Genomic DNA, 19,658 nt, shown 5'->3' with positions numbered 1-19,658 from the left:
TCACATCCTATTTATATGTGATTTCATTATTTTTACTCTTTTGATTCAAAGAACTGTTATTTGCTTGTTTTTGTTGATAGTATGTGAATTTGGAGTTAAAATGGAGTCGGAGAGGATTGACTAAATGCTCGGTGGAGACGTATGAATCTCTTCACACACGCCGATTCCCTAGGCATATTCGTCCTCGTCATCGTGGTCGCCACCCTCGTTCTCCTCGTACTACTGTGCCTCCTGAACTCATACTTCAACAGCCTCGTAGTCCTCCTAAGATAAACCTCTCTGGCTACAACAGGGAGGAAGGAGGGAAGGTTGTGCGATTAGTTTACCAAATAGAATGCTTAATAAATCGTATGTTTAGAATGATTGTTAATTAACAAATGTTGAAATTAATAAGATGAGTTTGCTTGTCCAAAGTTTTCTACAGAAATTATATATGAAATATGCAAAATAAAAAATGTCCGGATTGAGAGAGAAAAGCAATCTCCTTGGAGGAAAAAATTCTTCGAAGTGAAGGCAAAGAAAAGATATGATAGAAGATGGAAGATAAGAGAATCCAAGGAAAAAATGGGGAAAATAAAAAATGAACAGCTGCACAATGCCACCATTGCACGAACAACTACGTGCAGCACCACCTTACACGACGACAGGCCCGGCCCAGAGGCAGGGCCATCCTGGGCGATTGCCCAGGGCCCCAACTTTGGGAGAGCCCACAAATATTAAATATTTATATAATATATATATATATATATATATATATATATATATATATATATATATATATATTAATTATTTTAAAAACTAAGTTTTATAACTTTTCACTGTTGCACTTGTCTTTCGCCGCCGCACAACCTCAACTTCTTGGAGGGGCCCACAACTTTTAACTTTTAAATGATTATATATATATATATATATATATATATATATATATATATATAGTATTGATATTGTGCGCGACACGCACAGTGCGCGACTGTGCGCGTCCCGCACAATATCAGTGTTTTTTATTTTTTTTTAGTTTTTTTGAATTTAAAAATAATGAAAAAATTTCTTTACGATTTTATTTATAGGGTTCAGGCTTTGGGTATAGTGTTAAAGCTATTTTTTTTTTTAGATTTTACCTATAGGGTTTAGGCTTTCTAATTAGGTTATAGTATTTGGTTTAAAAAAAAATTAAAATAAAATTAATTTAAATATTTATTGAGTATTGTAATGTGTTTAGGGGATATATCTATATATTAAATTTTAAATAAGGAAATGTTGAATTTTTTAAATTCAAAAAAACTAAAAAAAAATAAAAAACACTGATATTGTGCGCGACGCGCACAGTCGCGCACTGTGCGCGTCGCGCACAATATCAATACTCATATATATATATATATATATATATATATATATATATATATATATATATATATATATATATATATTAATTATTTTAGAATTAGATTTGGTAAACTGTTGTCTGATTTTTGTTTGTTCTCTTTTCTACTAGCGACTCCATGAGACCGCGACGGCATCACAGTGAAGCTGTGACTTTGCCACTTCTTTACACAGCTGCACCACCACCTCCGACACGTTGCTCCTGGAGGTTTTGAGCTTACGGTGCCGAGGTTTGCGAGTTGCGACGGTTGCGGACTGTCATCTACAGATCTACTCATCTTTTTCATCCAGGTATAATTATTTTAATTGATTTAAATTATAGTTTTATTCAGTTTATTTAAATTATAGTTTTACAATTATTGTAATGAAAACATTTGGTGAAATGATAATATTTGAAAATATATTTGATTTTTTATTTGATTCGAAAATATTAAAATCATTAGATAATAATGAGTTGAGAAAATATTGTATTAACATCCACTTTTACGCATGAAAATTTATTAGATGTTGAGTTAGATGATTTATTTACGGAATTAAAAATATTACAAGTAACTTTACCAAATGAGATAATGTCAGCAATTAATATTTTTAATTTTATGAAAAATATAGATTGTTATCCAAATGTTGCAATTGCTTAGAAAATATTGTTAACTATGTCTGTTACCATAAGATCAACTAAAAGGAGTTTCTCGAAATTAAAATTATTAAGAATATACATGAGATCAATAATATCACAAAGAGATTGCATGGATTAATAATTTTATCTATTGAAAAAGAGATTTTAGAAAATCTTGAAATTAATAATATTATGGATGATTTTGCATCTAGAAAAATTAAAAGAAGTCATTATAAATAATTTTTACTTTATGAAAAAAAATTAAGGGTCTATTTTGATTGTTTCGCCCCGGGCCTCCTGATTGTTAGGACCGGGGCTGCACGACGACCTCATGGTGTTGCTTGTGCGGCCACCTCATGAGGTCGGCATTGCAGCTCTACTTGAGATGTGACCATGTAGTGTCGCCTACAACTAGCCATGAGCTACAATAGTCACCGTGGCTCGTGAGGCAGTAGTATTGGGACGATGATGAGCAAGTGGAGATGCGACAGTGAGGAAGACAATAATGTTCCATCCGATTTGGGCAACATTCCAATGTTGTCAACAGGATTTGAAATAAACTTACTAACCATACTAACAGTATGCATCAAATCAAGTCTTATACAAACCATGACATATATCAGACAACCAATTGTACTGGCATAATAAACATTTTACATGTTAGGAATCTCATCATCTGTTCTTAAGTACTTTGTAAGAGAGAATTTGAAATGATGCGCCAGAGGTGTACTCATAGATTTCACATTTTCAATGTTAAATTTATCCAACACCTTCTCAATATAACTCCGTTGAGATAGCTCTAATTTTTCAGACTCTGTCTCTATGTATCTCCACCTTAAGAATTGTTGGTGCAGTTTTGCACTAACGGTCTAACTCAAGTTTTGATGAATGACAAGTAAGTTAAGTTAAGTTTTGTTGTGATCTAACAACGTGATTAAGTGTGCAGGAAATCCAGCTAAGTCAACGGGCCGACCAGATGACTGATACGAAATCCAGCTAGATGACCGGATAGTTAGTACCAAATCCAGCTAGGTCGACGGGCCGACCGGATAGCTGGTACCAAGTCCAGATAGGTCGACGAGCTGATCGGATATCTGGCAAACAGTCCAGCTAGGTCAACATGCCGATTAGATGGCTAGCATGAAGTCCAGACAAGTCGACAGGCTGACCGGATGTCCGGCAAACTGGTAAGTTAAAGTAAGTCACTAGAGGAGAGTGATCAAGTGAGGATGTTCCCGGTTAGTGGGACAGTAGGCATCATTCCAGTTTAGGTCCATTTGGGATCTCTAACCTAAGACCTTAACTAGTTCCTGGTCCTAGGAGGACAGAAACTAATCAATACTACTCATTATTAGTGTACTAACATTTGTTTTGCAGGTTATTATTTTATTTATTGGACTAACGTTGTTTTGCAGGACAAAGAAGCATATTTGCCTTCGGATGAACAGTGTTCGAAGGCGCCTTCAAGCTTGATAGAAGGCGCCTTCATATTATTCATAGAAGGCACATTCCATGGCAATGGAAGACGCCTTTCGCAAGATAAATTTTGGTTGAAGTCTAGATAAGTACGGGGCTGATCGGGATCGAAGTTGCCTCCTTGGAGGCGTCTTACGTGGCTATGAAAGGCGCCTTCCATACCTTTTGTAAGGCTGTCTCGAGAAGACATTGAAAAACAACTTCCATACAAGCTATTACGCGCCTGTTTGAGGCTTCGATTGCTCCGGGTCCCTGCTACGACTTTGTTGTGAAGCTGCTGCGCCAGACGACTGCTCCAAGGAGTTTTGATCGAGGCCGACAGACCGACATCTACACGAGCGCTCCCACTTTCAATCCCCAAACTATCGATAAAATTTAATTTGTGTAATTAATTACTGCAAAAAGGATAAGTGCAGGGTGTTGCACTTGTTCGAACTTTCTTTTGTATTTCGATCCCCTCTTCTGTAGGTACCAGAAGAGGCTTATAGTGAATTATCCATCGATAAAACAGCGGGACTTGTGTCTTGGAGTAGGAGTCATCGAAGGCTTCAAACCAAGTAAAATCGTTCGTATCTTCTTGTGTTCTCATTCTTCCTAGTTTCCTCTGCATTCGTACTTTGATTTTAAAACAGAAAAGATAAGTTTTTGAAAACCACGTGATTCACCCCCCCCCTCTAACGTGCGATCGATCCAACAAGAATCTTCTTAGTCACACTCAAATCTTTTATGTCAAATTTCTTGCTAAAAAACTTATTTAACTTATTGACCTCCTTTCATACTCTTCACAACAAATCATCATATCATTCATATACAGTAATAAGAAGATAAGTGAATCATCCTCAAAGCTTTTCACGTAAATGTAGCTGTCATACTCACATCTTTTGTACCTGTTTTGAATCATGTAGGAGTTAAAATACTTGTACCACTATCATAGAGATTTTTTTAGCTCATAAAGTAATTTTTCAGCTTATAAACTAAGTGCCCATGCCTGGACAGACTAAATCTTTCTAGTTGTAACATATAAATATGTTCTTCCAAATTGCCATAAACAAAAGTTATCTTCATATCCATTTGCTCTAATAACAAATCATGATGTGCTACCAAAGCAACACCACCTTGATAGATGTATGTTTGACCACTAGAGAAATTATCTCATCATAGTCAATCCCCTTCTTTTTTGAGTAACCCTTTACTACCAATCGAGCCTTGAATTTTTCTTCTTCACTTTCTTACATGAATTCTTTTTTGTTGTACACCCATTTGTATCCTATATTCCGTCTTTCTTCAAAAATTTTTACTAGATCTCACGTTTAGTTATTATGCAAAGACTCTATCTCTTTCATCATAGTAATTATCCATTTGTCCTTCTCTGAGCTTTGTCTCGCCTCTCGAAAAGTCATAAAATTTTCACTACTAGTGATAAGTGTATAAGAAATCAAGTCCTCAAAAACATACCTAGTTAGTTGTTTGATTGTACATCTATTCTTTTCTATAGCTATAGTCTGATGATGCTCTATGTGATTTGAGTTAATTTTATTAGAATGATAGGTTTCTAGCTCCACCGAGACAACATCCTTATTGTTGCTGTAATTTTCTAATGGCTTTTTCTTTTTTCCTTTTGAGTACATTATAATATGACTTTTTCATCAAAAGTCACATCTCTACTGATCACCGTCTTATTTTCCTTAGAATCTCAAAGTTTGAAGCATTTCACCATTTTTGATAACCTAGAAAAATACACTGTACTATAGACTTTGCATTCACCTTTGATCTGTCTTCATTAAAAATATGCATGTGGATTGTGTTGAAACCCCAAGGTTGTTTTGGTGAGATCAACAAGTTAAGATAGGTCCTGTGTGTTTCTAACCTTGTGTCTAAGTGTGCAGGAACTTAGAAGCACAGGTACTCGAGCGGAAGACGCAGCTAGCGAGAAGGACGGCACGCGGTGCGTCCGAGGGACGAGGCGCTGCGGAAGAGTACATCGGCGGACAAGAAGGAAGCGTGTGGTGGTTCCGAGGGATGAAAGCCGGAGCGGAAGATTGCTCGGGGAGCAAGAGACGCATCTAGCGAGAAGGTTGGCACGGAGTGCGACCTAAGGACGAAGACTGCGGATGAATATGCTGGCAGACGAGAAGGAAGCACGCGGTGATTCTGAGGGACGAGAAGCCGGAGCAGAAGGTTGCTCGAGAAGACCGGAAGTTGGGTTCAGGTGAGCCCTTTTCCGGATGACAAAAATCACCCAAGCGAGTGGATCCGGAGGTGAAGACCCGGACCAAGGCGAACTGAACCGGAGCGAAGGTCCCGACGGAGAAAAGTCAACTGTTGACTATAGTGCTCCGGGCGCTCGGAACATCCCGGGGCGCCCGGAATGGCTCCGAGCGACCGGACCTTGAATCTTGACCAGATCGCGTCAAACACGATCTGAACATTGGGGATAAAGTTTTATCCCCCCTAGGGCGCCCGGAACCCTTCTAGGCGCTCCGACCAAGGCTATAAATATAGCCTTGGTCCAGAAGCTTTTCAACGAACTCCAAGTAATTAATTTCAACGCTTGTGTGCTTTAGAGTTGTAGTTGAGTTTCTGTTTCTGTGCGTCAACGTTGTAAGAGGCTTCTCCGCCTGAAGGAGTATTCTAGTGCTTTCAACTTCCTTGGATTAACAACCACATCGGTTGTAACCAAGTAAATATCTTGTGCCTCGTTCTTTATGTTTTTAATTTACTGTTTTGCTTTATTTATGCAAGTGTAGCTTAAAGAGTTCGAGAAAGGGTTGTTTAGTTTTTGTGTTTACAGGACTATCCAACAACCCCCCTCCTAGCCGGCCGCAACGGTCTCACAGATTGGACATTCAAATACCCTGAGACTAGAGTTATCAATTGGATTTCCTATCCACACTGTTGGTGCAACCTTAGGTCAAGGTTGACCTGGTTGACCCGACTCGAGTTGACTTGACTCGAGTTGTATTTTGATGTTTGACTTGGGAAGATTGTTGATGTAACCTTAGGTCAAGATTGATCTAGTTGAGTTGTATGTTGATGTTTGTCGAGAAGAGAGTTCTATTCTTGATGTTTGACAAGAATAGATGTTTGGGAAATTGTTGGTGCAACCATAGGTCAAGATTGACCTGGTTGACCTGATTCGGGAAAAGTCCAAGCAGGGAGCTTGGCACGCGGAAAGTCCAAGTATGGAGACTTGGCACTGGAAAAGTCCAAGCAGGGAGCTTGGCACGAGGGAAAGTCCTAACTGGGATGTTAGGCAGTTGGAAAGTCCTGGTGAGTGAAGCCAGAAGGAGAAAGTCCTAATCGGGATGTTAGGCGGTGTGGAAAGTCCCGTGAGTGAAACCAGAGTGGAAAGTCCTAATCGGGATGTTAGGCAGTGGAAAGTCCTAATCGATGTTAGGCGGTTGGAAAGTCCCGTGAGTGAAACCAGCAAGGAAAATCCAGATGGATCGGGGATGATCGGACTTCTGGTGAAAGTCTAAGTGGGTCAAAGGGATTGACCGGACACTTAGGGGAGTGCTAGCAGTCAAGGGTGACCGGATGCTGGCATGATGTACCAACAGTCAAGGTTGACCGGATGTTGGTGTGGAAGCCTTAGGTTTAGGGTTGAAAAGTTTGGATCGGTCTGCGGACCGATCCAATGATATGGCTCATCCGATCGGCCGGTGACCGATCGCTGACCGATCGATATATCGATGGTTATCTCGATCGGAGACCGATCGAAGGAGATCGGCGCGGAGAAGAAGCTGATCGGTCCGTAGACCGATCAGGAGGTTCTGATCGGTCCGTGGACCGATCGGGGTCCGATCGGTCCATGGACCGATCAGGACGATACCTGATCGGTCCACAGCTTGTCTGATCGATCGTGGAGACCGATCAGATCAGAGTTCTAGCCGTTGCGACGCAACGCTAGTTTCTTCACTGTTTCTTCTTCGCAGTATAAAGGCTGAGAGCTTCTGGGATTCTTCTTCCTTCCTTCTTCTCTTCTGCTGAAGATTTGTGGGCTGCGATAAGAGCTCTGCTGAGTTCCTTCCGAAAGCTTCGCGAGCTTCCCCGACTGGAACAGCTGCTGCTGCTTCATCCGGACTCCAGTCGACGAGAAAGCAAGATTGGTAGAGTGCTTGTGTATTCTTATTGTATTTCTTGCTTATTCTTTGTACTTGTACTCTTTGTTTGCTGTTGCAAACGTTTGTGGCGAGGTTTCTCCACCCACAAGGAGTATATTGTATTAGCCGGTTCTCCGGGGACTCATCCACCGACGGATTGACTGGTCTCGTCCACCTTACGGACACGCCGAGGAGTAGGAGCCCTAATCTCCGAACCTCGTTACATCCTTGCGTTGAGGTTTGATTTCTTCTCCTGTTTTCTTTCTACGTTGTTATTTCCGCTGCTAACCTAATTTGTAGAAAGAAACGAGCAAAGATTTGGGGTCGGCTATTCACACCCCCCTCTCTAGCCGTACGAGAGATCCCAACACACACCTCCTCTAAAACTTTTTCATCTAGTGTTGCCCTTGGTGACCGATTAATCAAGAAACACGCCATATTTATTTCTTTTGTCCAAAAGTTATTTGCAAACCCTACATTCAGTTTTAAACATTGAGCTTTGCTGATTATCATCCTGTTCATCCTTTTGCTACATCATTTTGTTGTGATGTCATGTGAACTATGAAGTGTCTCTTGATATCATGATGATCATAAAATTTTTGGAATTTTGAATTTTTGTACTCAATACTATTATCTTATCTTAGACATTTAATTTCCTTCTAGTCTGATTCTCTACTTTAGCTTTCCCATCTTGAACTTTGAAAATATTTGTGACTTGTGGTGCATAAGGTACACTTAGACTTTCGTGAGTAATTGTTGATGAAATTCACAAAATACATATGTCCTCCAAGTGATGCTACGTCGGATGACACCGGAGAATTGTATAAACATAGTCTAAAATTTTCTTTGTCTTGTGTGTGGTTGTCTTAAACTACACTCTACTTTGTTTTTTAATAACAAAATACTTGTAGAAGTCGAATTTATATGTTTTGACACCCTTCAATAAACCCTTTTTTTATGGAGCTCCAACATCTCACACTCTAGTTTAGGTATATATAATTTGTGAAAGATTGTATATGACTATATGACTCTATAGAGAGAGGTCATTAGTGTGATACTCTCATAGAGGCATACTCTCATAGAGGCCCAAGCTAGCCACCGAGCATTTAGGGAAATCAAACTCTAATAATGAAAGGATTTGCATATCTACTTATTGTATGTTGTTAAATTTTACTCACAGTTTGCTTACCCTTATTTATTGTGCTTTTCCTTTTCTTACTCTTACTCTAAGCAGTTGTTACCGTATGAGCACTTTTAAATGTCTCTAGTTTTAATCTCTCCTCCTCTGAGCTATAATGTCCACTTTTCTTTTTAAGTGTTGTAACTGATCTTAAAAGTACTGTACAGGGAGAAATATCAAAATGAAGTGCACTAACACACCTTCAGACATCTCCAATTTTAGTGCCTTCAATCTTGTTACCATATTAGACATTTTCATAATATACTCTCTAATGTTTCTCTTCCCTTTGTACCGCATTAAAACAAACTTTCATAAATTATAGAAGTCTCAACCTTTTCATTTGAGATGAATTTGCTTGCTGCATCATTCAAGAATGTAGTTGACATCAATGTCTTCAGAATTTGAACCCCTTAATGATTTTGAAATTGACAATATGATGATTCTAAATACTAAGACCTATGTGATTTGATCGCTTCCACTTGTCAAAAATAATTTCTATTTAGTAGTGCTAGTACTGGACAAAGGTATAAAATAATCACGCATGAATGCATAATCTAAGTTTATGCAACACAAGATGACTTTAACATACTCCTTCAATTGGGCAAAATTTATGCCCATGAGTAAAGGAATGTTACAATGTTGATAGATATTAAGTTCACCGAAAAAAAAAAGAAAACAAACTAATGTCAAAATAAAGTACATGCTAAATATAAAAAGTAACATATTCATGGATTTCCTTTTATTGAGAGGTCTAATACAATATTAGAATTTATCATTAGATTAACTTATAATTTATTAATTTGTATTCAAAGATTATAGTTCATGATTACTCTTAGTTGGTCATACAATGTCTTCTTTTAGACCGACATCTAAAGTTAAAATTTCAATTGTGATATACTGTAATTCTAGTAGGACGATAAATCTAAAATTGACTATTTGGATAAATCTTGTAAGTACTTTTTGATTTATTCCAGAGATCTCATTGAAGAGTTGGATGCATGAAATAAAAAAACAACAAATGGCCGTGGAAAAAATTTATGTTCTTGCTCTAAATAAATTATATAATATAATTATATATTTTAAAAATAATTTTATATTAATACTTGATATATTTAATCAAGGAAGGAATTTAATAATATTATAGAAAATTGAATATTGTTTTTTATCTAAAATGTGATGTATTTCATACGAGTAAAAAATTTATGATCAATTTAGTAAAGTTTATGATATAGTTAATAATTATTATTTTTAATCCAACTATTCAATTAAGAATTTCAACCTTTAATAATTAATTTTGATTAAATTTAAAATTAAATTAGATTAATATTTTTTTATAATAATTTTAAAATTTATTAATAATTTTTTCTAATTATTTTTTATATAAAAAATATGTATTGTCATATTTTATTTTAGTCTTACATTTAAGAATTAGCAACACGAATTAACAATTTTCTATACCCACCTTAAGCTACAAATATTAGAAAATATATATTTCTTAATTTTGTAGTTAAAATTAAATATAATATATATTTTTATCATTTTAATATCTGATATAAAAAATTAAATATTTTTTTTTTTACAAAAGCAGAGAGCGAAAGGTTCTCGAGCTTATACATTAAAAAAAAAATATCTCACTTCTGCGTAATTAATGCTCTAAAACCACCTTAGCTTGGACCCTAATATTAAGCGGCCTTCTAATGAACAGTGAGCCCCATTGTTCTAATCGGGCCTAGTAAACTGTAATTTAAACGGCCTTTAGTTCAGCCCAAAATCGTAGCTTGAAGGCCCACCTAAAGCGAGCTCTCGGTTTTGGGATCATGATATATATTTGTGTCGTGTGCTAGGGTTTGTTCACATTGGAAGAACTCGTAGCGACGAAGAGGGGGTGGCGATTTGACTTTCCACAACGATGGGTAAGCTTTTGATCTCTGCAGATGCGTGCCTCTCCTTTTTTGATGTCTTGGAGAAGGAGTCTTTCGATCTCCTTTGTGGTTGTTGGTTGCTGCAAGGATTAAGGTTCATGAGCTTCTCGGGAAGACGAAGGCGGAGCTGCAGAATCAGTTGAAGGACCTGGAGATTGAGCTCTCCCTCCTCCGCGTCGCTAAGGTGACCGGTGTGGCGCGCCCAACAAGCTCTCGAAGATGTCAGCATTCCTTCCTATATTTTTCCATTGCGCTTGTACGTGTGTTAATTTACGTTGCTTATATTTTCTTAAAGTTTGGATCTTTGATTTGCTTGGCAGAAAGGATGCGAGACTGTCATAGCGCGTGTGCTTACTGTGGTCTCACAGAAGCAGAGAGCTGCGCGGAGGGAGGCTTACAAGAATAAGAAGCTTCTTCCGTTGGATCTCCGCCCCAAGATGACTCGTGCCATCCGCAACCGGCTCAAAAGCATCAGGTAGCTCTTTTCTTTGTGGTTTTCTTTGTCTAAATGTGAGTAAAATGGATTGATTTTGGAGTATTTTGGGACTTCTATATCATGGCTGTGCCTTTTTAGTTTGCTGTTGGTTTTGGTTTCGTGTTATGTTCAGTTACTTCAATGTGAATGTCGTGTTCTTCTCCTAATTTGAGTTTACAGTCTTGTTCATGGTATTTGTAGTTTAGTTTTATATTTACAAATTACATCACTATTCTGTTGGGGTTTCATTGTGCCCTTGATTAGGCAATGTGCTTTGGCATGCCGTTTCTCACATGTGACTCAAGATGCTAATGCTGAGCATCATTTGATATTTAGAGTGTATGTAATTGTATTTTAAGTGATTATTCACTTTCTAATCTGTTGTTTATCTAGAGTATACATCCATGCTTCCCTTTTCTTGTTGATTGTTGCCCACAGGGAACAAATTCATGATATTTTTTTTGCTTGTTATATGTTATGTATTTTTAATTGGGTAGCAAATCCAGCACATTCTTAATAGTATCCATGACACTTTTTTTGCTTGAGTTTTATGTTTGTCATTTGTGATTTAACAATTTTAAATATCGTTAGGTAAGAAGCTAAAAAATTAAGATAAATTTACTACAATTTAAATAACCTAATTATTCAAAAAAATAATCATATGGCTTGCGTGATCATCAGAGATACAAAGGAGTCAAATTGATAGATTATGTCATGTGGAATTAATAGTATGAAGAAGAAAAATGATATGCTCAATGAAAGAATCTCAAGGAAATACTCAAGGATAGACACATAAAATGATGGGACCCACAAAATGTGAAATAGTGGGCCATGAATTTATGTGTCAATCTTTGAGTATTTCCTTGAGATTTTTCCTTGTGCATATCATTGCTCTATGAAGAATTAGTTAAAAAGAACAACTCATAGAAATAGATTTTCTAAGGAGATTTCTTCTGAAGTTGAAAGTATAAAGTATATGCATGAATTTATTGTATATAAATGAATGCTAGATTTATTAAAATCTAAGTACTTTGTTCTAGGTTTTGAAGATATCCTTAATTATATCAGAAACTGTACTCAACAATCATTTGAATTTAAGATCTATAGCAAGAACCAAATTGTTTATAAAAGATGAACAAAGACTCAATTTTATTGTGTTGTGAATCTTATTTCTGTTGCTGCCTTCATTAATGTGCTTGAGAAGGTCATTGTTGTACCTTATTCACTCCAATCCAATCCTCGTTTGCTCATCATTGTTGTATTGAAAGATGGAACACTGAGAATGTGACTTGTTACTTATTATCTAATTGTTATTCTTGTGCTGTTTATCAGCTGCATATGAAAAAGGATAGTCACATTTTCTTGGATCGTTTGCCATCTGTCCTGCGGCACTTAAATTGTTGATCTCTGCTCCATCTTCGGCACTGTCATCCGTAGTACATCCTCACAATTTGTTCGACAATGCTAATCCTCTATTTTCATTGCCTCTTTGAGTAGCCATGTGGCGGCGAAAGCCCTAGTACCATCTGGCTTAGTTAGGGGGCGCACAGAAAAGTTAAGTTTCTTCCTTTGAAGCTTTTGTGGGGAGACCATCACTCAACTCCATGTGGTATCCCCCAATCTGCCTTGGACATTATTTTTTTTTAAAAAAAAACTAATCCTGTATTTAGCGTTTCAGCACATAATTATCATCTGTTAAGGACTAGCTGGTGTTTCCTTGGTAAGAACTAACCCAATGGCAGCAAAAGCCCTAGTACCATCTTCTCTTTGAGTAGCCTTGTGGCAGCAAAAGCTCTTCTGCCATCTGGCCTAGTTAGGGGTGGACAGAAAAAGTCAAGGTTTCTCCTTATGGCACCTTTTTGAGGGGACTCCACTTATCTTCGTGTGGTTTCCCCAAGCAGCCTCAGAAACACTCAGATGGAAAATAAAAATACATTTTTTTGTATGAGTTTTCCCCCTGCTTTTTCTTTCAACAGTTTGTCTCGTTGGTAGGAAACATGGCCTTGCGGATTAGGATGTTTTACCTTGGTCGGGAATTAGTCCTGTGTTTTCATTGCCTCCTTGAGTAGCCATGTGGTGGTGAAAGCTCCAGAGTGCCATCTGACTTAGTTAAGGGGTGCACAGAAAAGGAAGGTTTCTTCCTATGAGGCCGTTTGAGGGGACTCTCACTCATCTCTCCATGTGGTATCCCTCAAGCAGCCTTAGACATAATTTAAAAATAAAACACTATTCTTGCATTTAGCCACTCAGTTCTTAATTTTCATACGATTACAACATTGTTATATTGTTATGATGCTATTTGGGGTTACCTTCTCATCTATTGAGTGCTCAACTGGGGGCTTCAGCCTCTGGTTGTAACTGGAAATTAATAAGCCGGTAGAGTGGAATCAAAAGTGCCAGTTTCTTGGATTGAAACCAATTGGATTTTCTTTTCCATGCAGGCCCATGGCCTAGAAAATTTTTAGTATAGTGATCAAGAAATTTTCCAGCAAATGTGCCTGTGTCTGGATTTTTTTCCCATTATTGTTTGTTTTTCATTTACAAAAAAAAAACTAACGTTCGATTCCAAACAACTGCAAGTACTTCATGTCACGAACTATGCACTTGATCCATTTCTTATCACTATGATTTGTTCCAGAATTTTTGGCTTGTTATCACTAGGATTCCACTTTTTGATCCATTTCTTATTCGTTTATATGTTTGCACTGGATCTGATTGATCACTCATTTTTGGAGAGGAGTTTCTAGTTTTGTGGAAAGCTTGTCCGTACCTGCCACATCATTGTTCTTCACCATCCTCCCGATGACCCCAACGAAAAGATCCAACACTAGTATTCCTGCAGCTGGTAAAAGTTTAGTGGCTTCCCCATTGGAGATTCACTTACAACGTGGCTAAATTGTATCCAGTGTATGATCAAGTAAATGCAATATTTTTTTATATCGTGTAAATTTCGTCTATTAAGTTTTTTTACGCTTCTTTCCATATATTCGATTAATTTGTTTGGCGTATGCCACATTTTAATAAAAGAAAGCTCTTTTTATTTTTATTTATTTTAAGTCATGACATCCAATATTTTCATTATTGTTTGGAAAAAGTACCGTAGCTTTTTTGATAATATATAGATAGAGAAAAAACCAAAAAATAATAGCGATTTAGATTACCAGTCGCACGAGACAAATGTCGAAAAGTCAACCCTTATCACTCATTTCAACAATTCCAATCCATCTCTTTTTTTCATTATTATGATTATTATTATTTTCTATGAAGAATTGGTGGTAGAACAAATACAAGAGAGACTAAGCATAGCTATTGCTAACCAAACAATCAAGCAATCCTAAATACCTAGCGACAACTATTTCCTAAAACGGACAAAAAAAACCTCTGGTACTCTTACCAAATTGGCTTCCAAATGCTCACTATAAAAGTATCACAAGGAGAGAAAAAAATAGCCATGCCTATAGACCTTAACAATTTGGCATGATTGTTGGACCTTAACACCTATAGACCTTAACAATTTGGCATGATTGTTGGACCTTAACACCTATAGACGAGCAAGATGACTCGACTCCGGTAACCCCAGCGCTTATTGATCATCATGATCGACCCATAGGCATCCTCTCGACTCAACTGGAATGACCGATTCAAACCTTTCTGGTAATTGAAAAACTCCCACCGTATGTAAGCATTTCCTAGCAAAAACCATCGTAACATGAGATGAATTCTGAAACAAGATCATCTAGGAGTTCTTCCTGCAGCATCTGTGCTATATCTTTTCCCATTTCATGGATATCATTTCCCAAATCTAACCATTTGGTATCCAGCACCATTTCTTCTGCATTTCCTAAACAAAGTTCTCTGTGTTTTCTATTTAAAAGTTGTACTGTATTCTCAATCGTTCCTTGAAAACACAAGATAGGCTCGATCTTACGAGTTGAGTTTGTCCATGGATGCAGGTACACACAATCAGACAGGCTTTCAGCAAGGATGGAGATTAGAAGGTCAAAAATTAGCTTTCTTTCTGAACTTGACCATGAGACAGGCGTGTTGTACTTCTTTTCGAGTTTTTCAAACAGACCTGTGCCAGTACCACATTCCATCAAGTAGTTTGCATCAAAAAGCTTCCTTTTCTTAGCACAACAAGCACCAGGATGTAAGAATATGTCAAGCAGGTAGGAATCCCTGACCCTTTCGTTAACAAACTCCCTTAAGTCCTCACTCTGTTGAAGCGATCTAAGATTTTCAACATCTACATTAGGCAGTCTGAGAACTTCTGAATTGTCGTCGCATGTAACTTCCGTATTTGATTTGGAAATTTGGGCCTGACCAAGAACCTCTGGATGACTGCTGATATTATCTTCATTCTTTATTGAGTGTGTATCTATTCTAGCTTCTTCATCCATATGTCTAATATTTGGCAACAGAATATCCACATCATCCAGGTTCCCATCATCAGAAACAGCTGCAATAGCCGAGCCAGGAAGGTCAAGCTCAGGTACCTTCCCATCTTCACACACTTGCAGGTCATATGAAGGTAGCTTATGTTGAAGCTTCTCCCTATTGCGCATGATGCCATTCCTTGTGAAACTTCGACTATAAGAATAGTAATTTTTGTGCCTTGAGTACAACTTTTTTGTAAAAATTCTGAAATCATCATTAGACTCATACCTTGAGCCCAAGCCAAGTGAGCCGGGTGTCCTAGTGCCAACATCCACGGACTGCCCCACAAGCTTTTTGACACTTTTGGCAACTTCTCTTGAATTCCTTGTCTTACTGACAAACTTTTTCATATTGCTGGGCACACTAAGATGGCCCCTTCCTTTAGAATGGAATTCTATGAACCTCAATCTAGTTTCCTGTGCTCTGTTACTAAGTTGCAGATTTGCAGATTGGTTTGGAAGCAAAACATCACCACCCGTTTTATAATCTTTCTTTAAATTGTGCTTCAACATGCTGACTTGACTTGGATGGATACGTGGGAAGCTTTTGCCTGTATACTGCAATTTTGCTAACCTAAATTGACTATGTTCTTTAAGAGACTGACTGAATAGGCAGGAAGTTCTTTCCCTAACAGAGTTTATGTTGTCTCCGGCGAAGCTTTGTTCCTCCAAATAATTGCTAGACTGTTCTCGGCCACATAATGGTTCATTAACCGGGAAACCTATTGGACCAACACATTTATGTTGCCTAGAAACCAAATTCACTTTGGTTTTTTGTAAGTTCATGAAAGATGTTTGAATTGGATTTGTATTGCCCTTATCCATCTTTGTCAAACCCCAAGAGCATATTGTCCTCTGTTTCTTACGGATTATTCCTGCACTATGCAGGTCATCAGCATGCATTAATTTTTCAATCATGCTTGGTAAACAGTATTTAGTATCTTCTGCATTTGCTAACTTTTCAGCCATTTCCCTACTTATTTGTCCTCTATCTGCTTGCTTGTCTGAACTCTGCTAGAACAGAAAAAAATCATCATCAGAATATTATTAAGCGTGTCAAAACAATGAAATTTCGCAGACATCATTTTGCAAACAGAATAATATTCTGTTAATATGTGTAACACGATCTAATTTTGTTAGTTTAGATAAGAAAGCATAGTTGGACTTGTAAATCTTAATCATTAAGGAAGAGTGTATCATGTGGTTATAGCCTAAGAAGGAGCATGCTGCACTTACTGAACTTTCTTCGGTTCGATACCCACTGCTGCTAGTAGAATCTGATTCTACATTAAAATAGCTCCCATCACGCGGATGGTCAAGCCCTGCAAGGAAAATAGACATGAAAATAAGAATCTAAGCATCATCTCTCACGCATGCAATTGCAAACACTGTAGTAAGATACACAGCTTGAGATGGACATCTAGTCAAACTACCAAATGAATACACACTCAGAGCTTAAGCAGATGATTGAAAACTTATAGAACACATAAAGCTGTCAGGATGGTAATCAGAGCAGTGTGCTCATTACTATGAAAAACAGAAGGTCATATTATCTGAATTACAAAAACTAAATTTGCAGAAGCCCATAAATGAATGATATTCTTTCATCTATATGATGATATAGGTCACATACTATCTGAATTATGAAAACTAAATTTGCAGAACTAGTGTAAAAGCAATTCGGGTATATTTAAGCATATGTCTACCAAGGATAAGCAATAGAGATTATTCATGATGATGAAATTATAATCTGAAAGAGGAAAACAATTTTCAGTTTTGCTTATTGATTTAACTTTGCACTTCATCTCAATGATAACTCAAAAAGGCACATATCTGATTCTTTACTTGAATTCATCCTTAAATGGAGAAAACAAAGGGTCCTAACTATTGCCAAAAGATCGTAATCATAATTGTCAGATATCAAATTCTGACAGGCGAACAACTATTCGATAAGTTCAGTAGTGATCTAGCAAAGCCAGAAATCCTAATTCTTTTTTAAGAAAATAAAGCACGATCTGAGTTCAATGAAATCTCCTGGATGTTCAATGATCAACACAAACAACGAACGCACTAGAAACTAGAAATCACACGGACCAGCTCAGAGGAAAACGCACCGAGTTTCGGAAGCGAAGAAGTAACCAATCTACCGGAACCTCCAAACCCAATCCTAGAGCCCCTCTTCCTCCGTCGCCATCCTCCACTCTGAAAGCCAGCACCATCCATCTCTTCTCCGTCAAAGGCGGAAACTTTACCAAAGCTCGCAACTAGATTTCCCAAGATCAACAAGCGAAAATACGATTTAGCAGAGGCCGAGCTGGATAAGGGAGAAATCGTAGACGACGACACGAAATCGCTGGATTAAGCGTGGCTAGAGAGAGGATTAAATGGGTCTTTTCTCTTGCGTTGGACGCTGCTTGCCGCCACGGAAACGGAACACAAAGGAAGATGCTACGAGAGTACAACTTTTTAGGGTTTAGCGGAACACGTCGATCCGTCGAGGAAAATGCCATGGCCCATGCTTGACCAAGATGCCCGCAGAGGAAAAATAAAATCATTTGAACAATAAAATAAATAAATAAATCCTACGGGTTGTGTTTAATGAAATATAAAAATAGAATCACACTACTAAGAAAAGAAAGAGGGTTTCCAAAGAAGTTTCCATCGATTCCTATTTGTTACAATTCCTTCTCATTTTCTTCTATTGCTATTAATATTGCAATTGCTATTTGTTATTTGTCTAAGGGATGTCCAAGACTATAAACACATGAGTCGAGTAATATCATCTTGAAGAGACTAAGCTCGACTCTTACATTAATCTTAAAACTTACTAAAAGAGGTATGCGTCGACGACGAAAGGGTTATGTCGACGATATGCCCCAAAAGGTGTGTCTATAAAGTGTAAACTACCTAAAATATCGCATACCTCGATCATGGAGAGTCATTGCCTACTCTAACAAGTATCTCAACCACTTAATTAGGTATGTTAACCAAAGTAGTCAACTATATTAAAGAATGTATCGGCAAGAATCGTGATAGCCATACTATTTCAAGTCGCCAATGAGTTGACAAGCTCTTATACAAATAAAAAAAACTTTATATATCTTCCTTTCTCACATTTTTTTTTTGTAAACAAACACAATTGACAAAGCATATATTATATCCTCTGTAGGTAACTACAGAATGCAATATAAACAATAAACATAATTTTATTGCTTACCTGTAAGTAGAATCTTTCTTTTGGGCATTTAAGAATGAAAACTAAAAAAAAATCATCTAAGAAAAAATGTATTGGACGAGTTGTAATGTTGGATGAAAGATTAATAAAAAAATAAAATAAAGAAAATCAAAAGGGGGGACAAACTAGCTGTGTTTTCATCATTCCCACATGCATTCACCAGTTTGCATAATTGACACAAATAAAGTTGGCCACTTGGGTCCCACTCACATGCATCCAAGATGTAAATGGGAAGCAAGTTTGCATTAATTTCAAATAAAATTGCCCATTCAAATTTCTATTTGTAAGGCAAAAATATATATATATTTGGCAATACAAACTTTTTCAAAAAAAAAAAAAATAATAATAATAATAATAATAATGATGATGAGTAATAAACCTAAATTTCAAAAATACAAAATATAATATTTATGTTACTTAGTAATATTATTTATATATATGATACTAATGTTTGTTAACATTATTGGTATATAAGAATCTTCACCTTGAGAAAATGTCATTCAAATCCATAAGCTTTATCGATTTTTTCAAAGGCCCTTTAAAGTTTTGGAATTAGTCTATGTTCAAGTTGATAAATGGCCAAGTGAATTGGGGACATAAGTTTGTTCTGTTAGGTTTTTAGTTATTGAGGTCAAATGATAAATTTTATTAAACTCATGAGAGCGTTTTTTTTATGTTAAAAATTTAGGAGTGCATTTTTGTAACAAAATGTTTTTTAGGAGTGAAATGAAATTTTCTCTAATGAATTGCTTTTCATGGGCCGGCCCGAGTAAGGTCGGTCCAAGCACGGCCTAATTAAGCTGGTTTAGTCGCTTCGGAGAATATAAAAAAGGCA

The 19,658-nt window shown here is 37.0% G+C and overlaps 1 protein-coding gene and 1 long non-coding RNA gene across 5 annotated transcripts; one reads left to right on the top strand and one right to left on the bottom strand.

The window, feature by feature from the left end:
- Window positions 1-10,610: 10,610 nt before the first annotated feature.
- On the top strand, window positions 10,611-15,253 carry LOC121988801. Of its 3 annotated transcripts, none has more exons than XR_006114104.1 (4): window positions 10,611-10,898; window positions 10,998-11,152; window positions 13,900-14,059; window positions 15,106-15,253. It is a non-coding gene; the product is annotated as an uncharacterized LOC121988801 (long non-coding RNA). The 3 variants fall into 3 exon arrangements; XR_006114103.1 differs by having other exon boundaries at window positions 13,900-14,069; XR_006114105.1 differs by having other exon boundaries at window positions 13,893-14,069.
- On the bottom strand, window positions 14,358-18,048 carry LOC121988800. Of its 2 annotated transcripts, XM_042542465.1 has the most exons (4): window positions 17,703-18,048; window positions 16,825-16,910; window positions 15,818-16,599; window positions 14,358-15,742 (listed from the first exon to the last, which is right to left on the bottom strand). In XM_042542465.1, exons 1-4 carry the CDS (start codon window positions 17,809-17,811, stop codon window positions 14,842-14,844), a joined length of 1,878 nt encoding a protein of 625 aa, XP_042398399.1. In that variant the 5' UTR covers window positions 17,812-18,048; the 3' UTR covers window positions 14,358-14,841. The 2 variants fall into 2 exon arrangements, with proteins under 2 accessions (XP_042398399.1, XP_042398398.1); XM_042542464.1 differs by having other exon boundaries at window positions 14,358-16,599; window positions 17,703-18,046.
- Between the last annotated feature and the right edge of the window lie 1,610 nt (window positions 18,049-19,658).

This window comes from Zingiber officinale, chromosome 6B (assembly GCF_018446385.1).
Source record: "Zingiber officinale cultivar Zhangliang chromosome 6B, Zo_v1.1, whole genome shotgun sequence".
NCBI lineage: Eukaryota > Viridiplantae > Streptophyta > Magnoliopsida > Zingiberales > Zingiberaceae > Zingiber > Zingiber officinale.
This window is presented reverse-complemented; position numbering and strand designations above follow the sequence as displayed.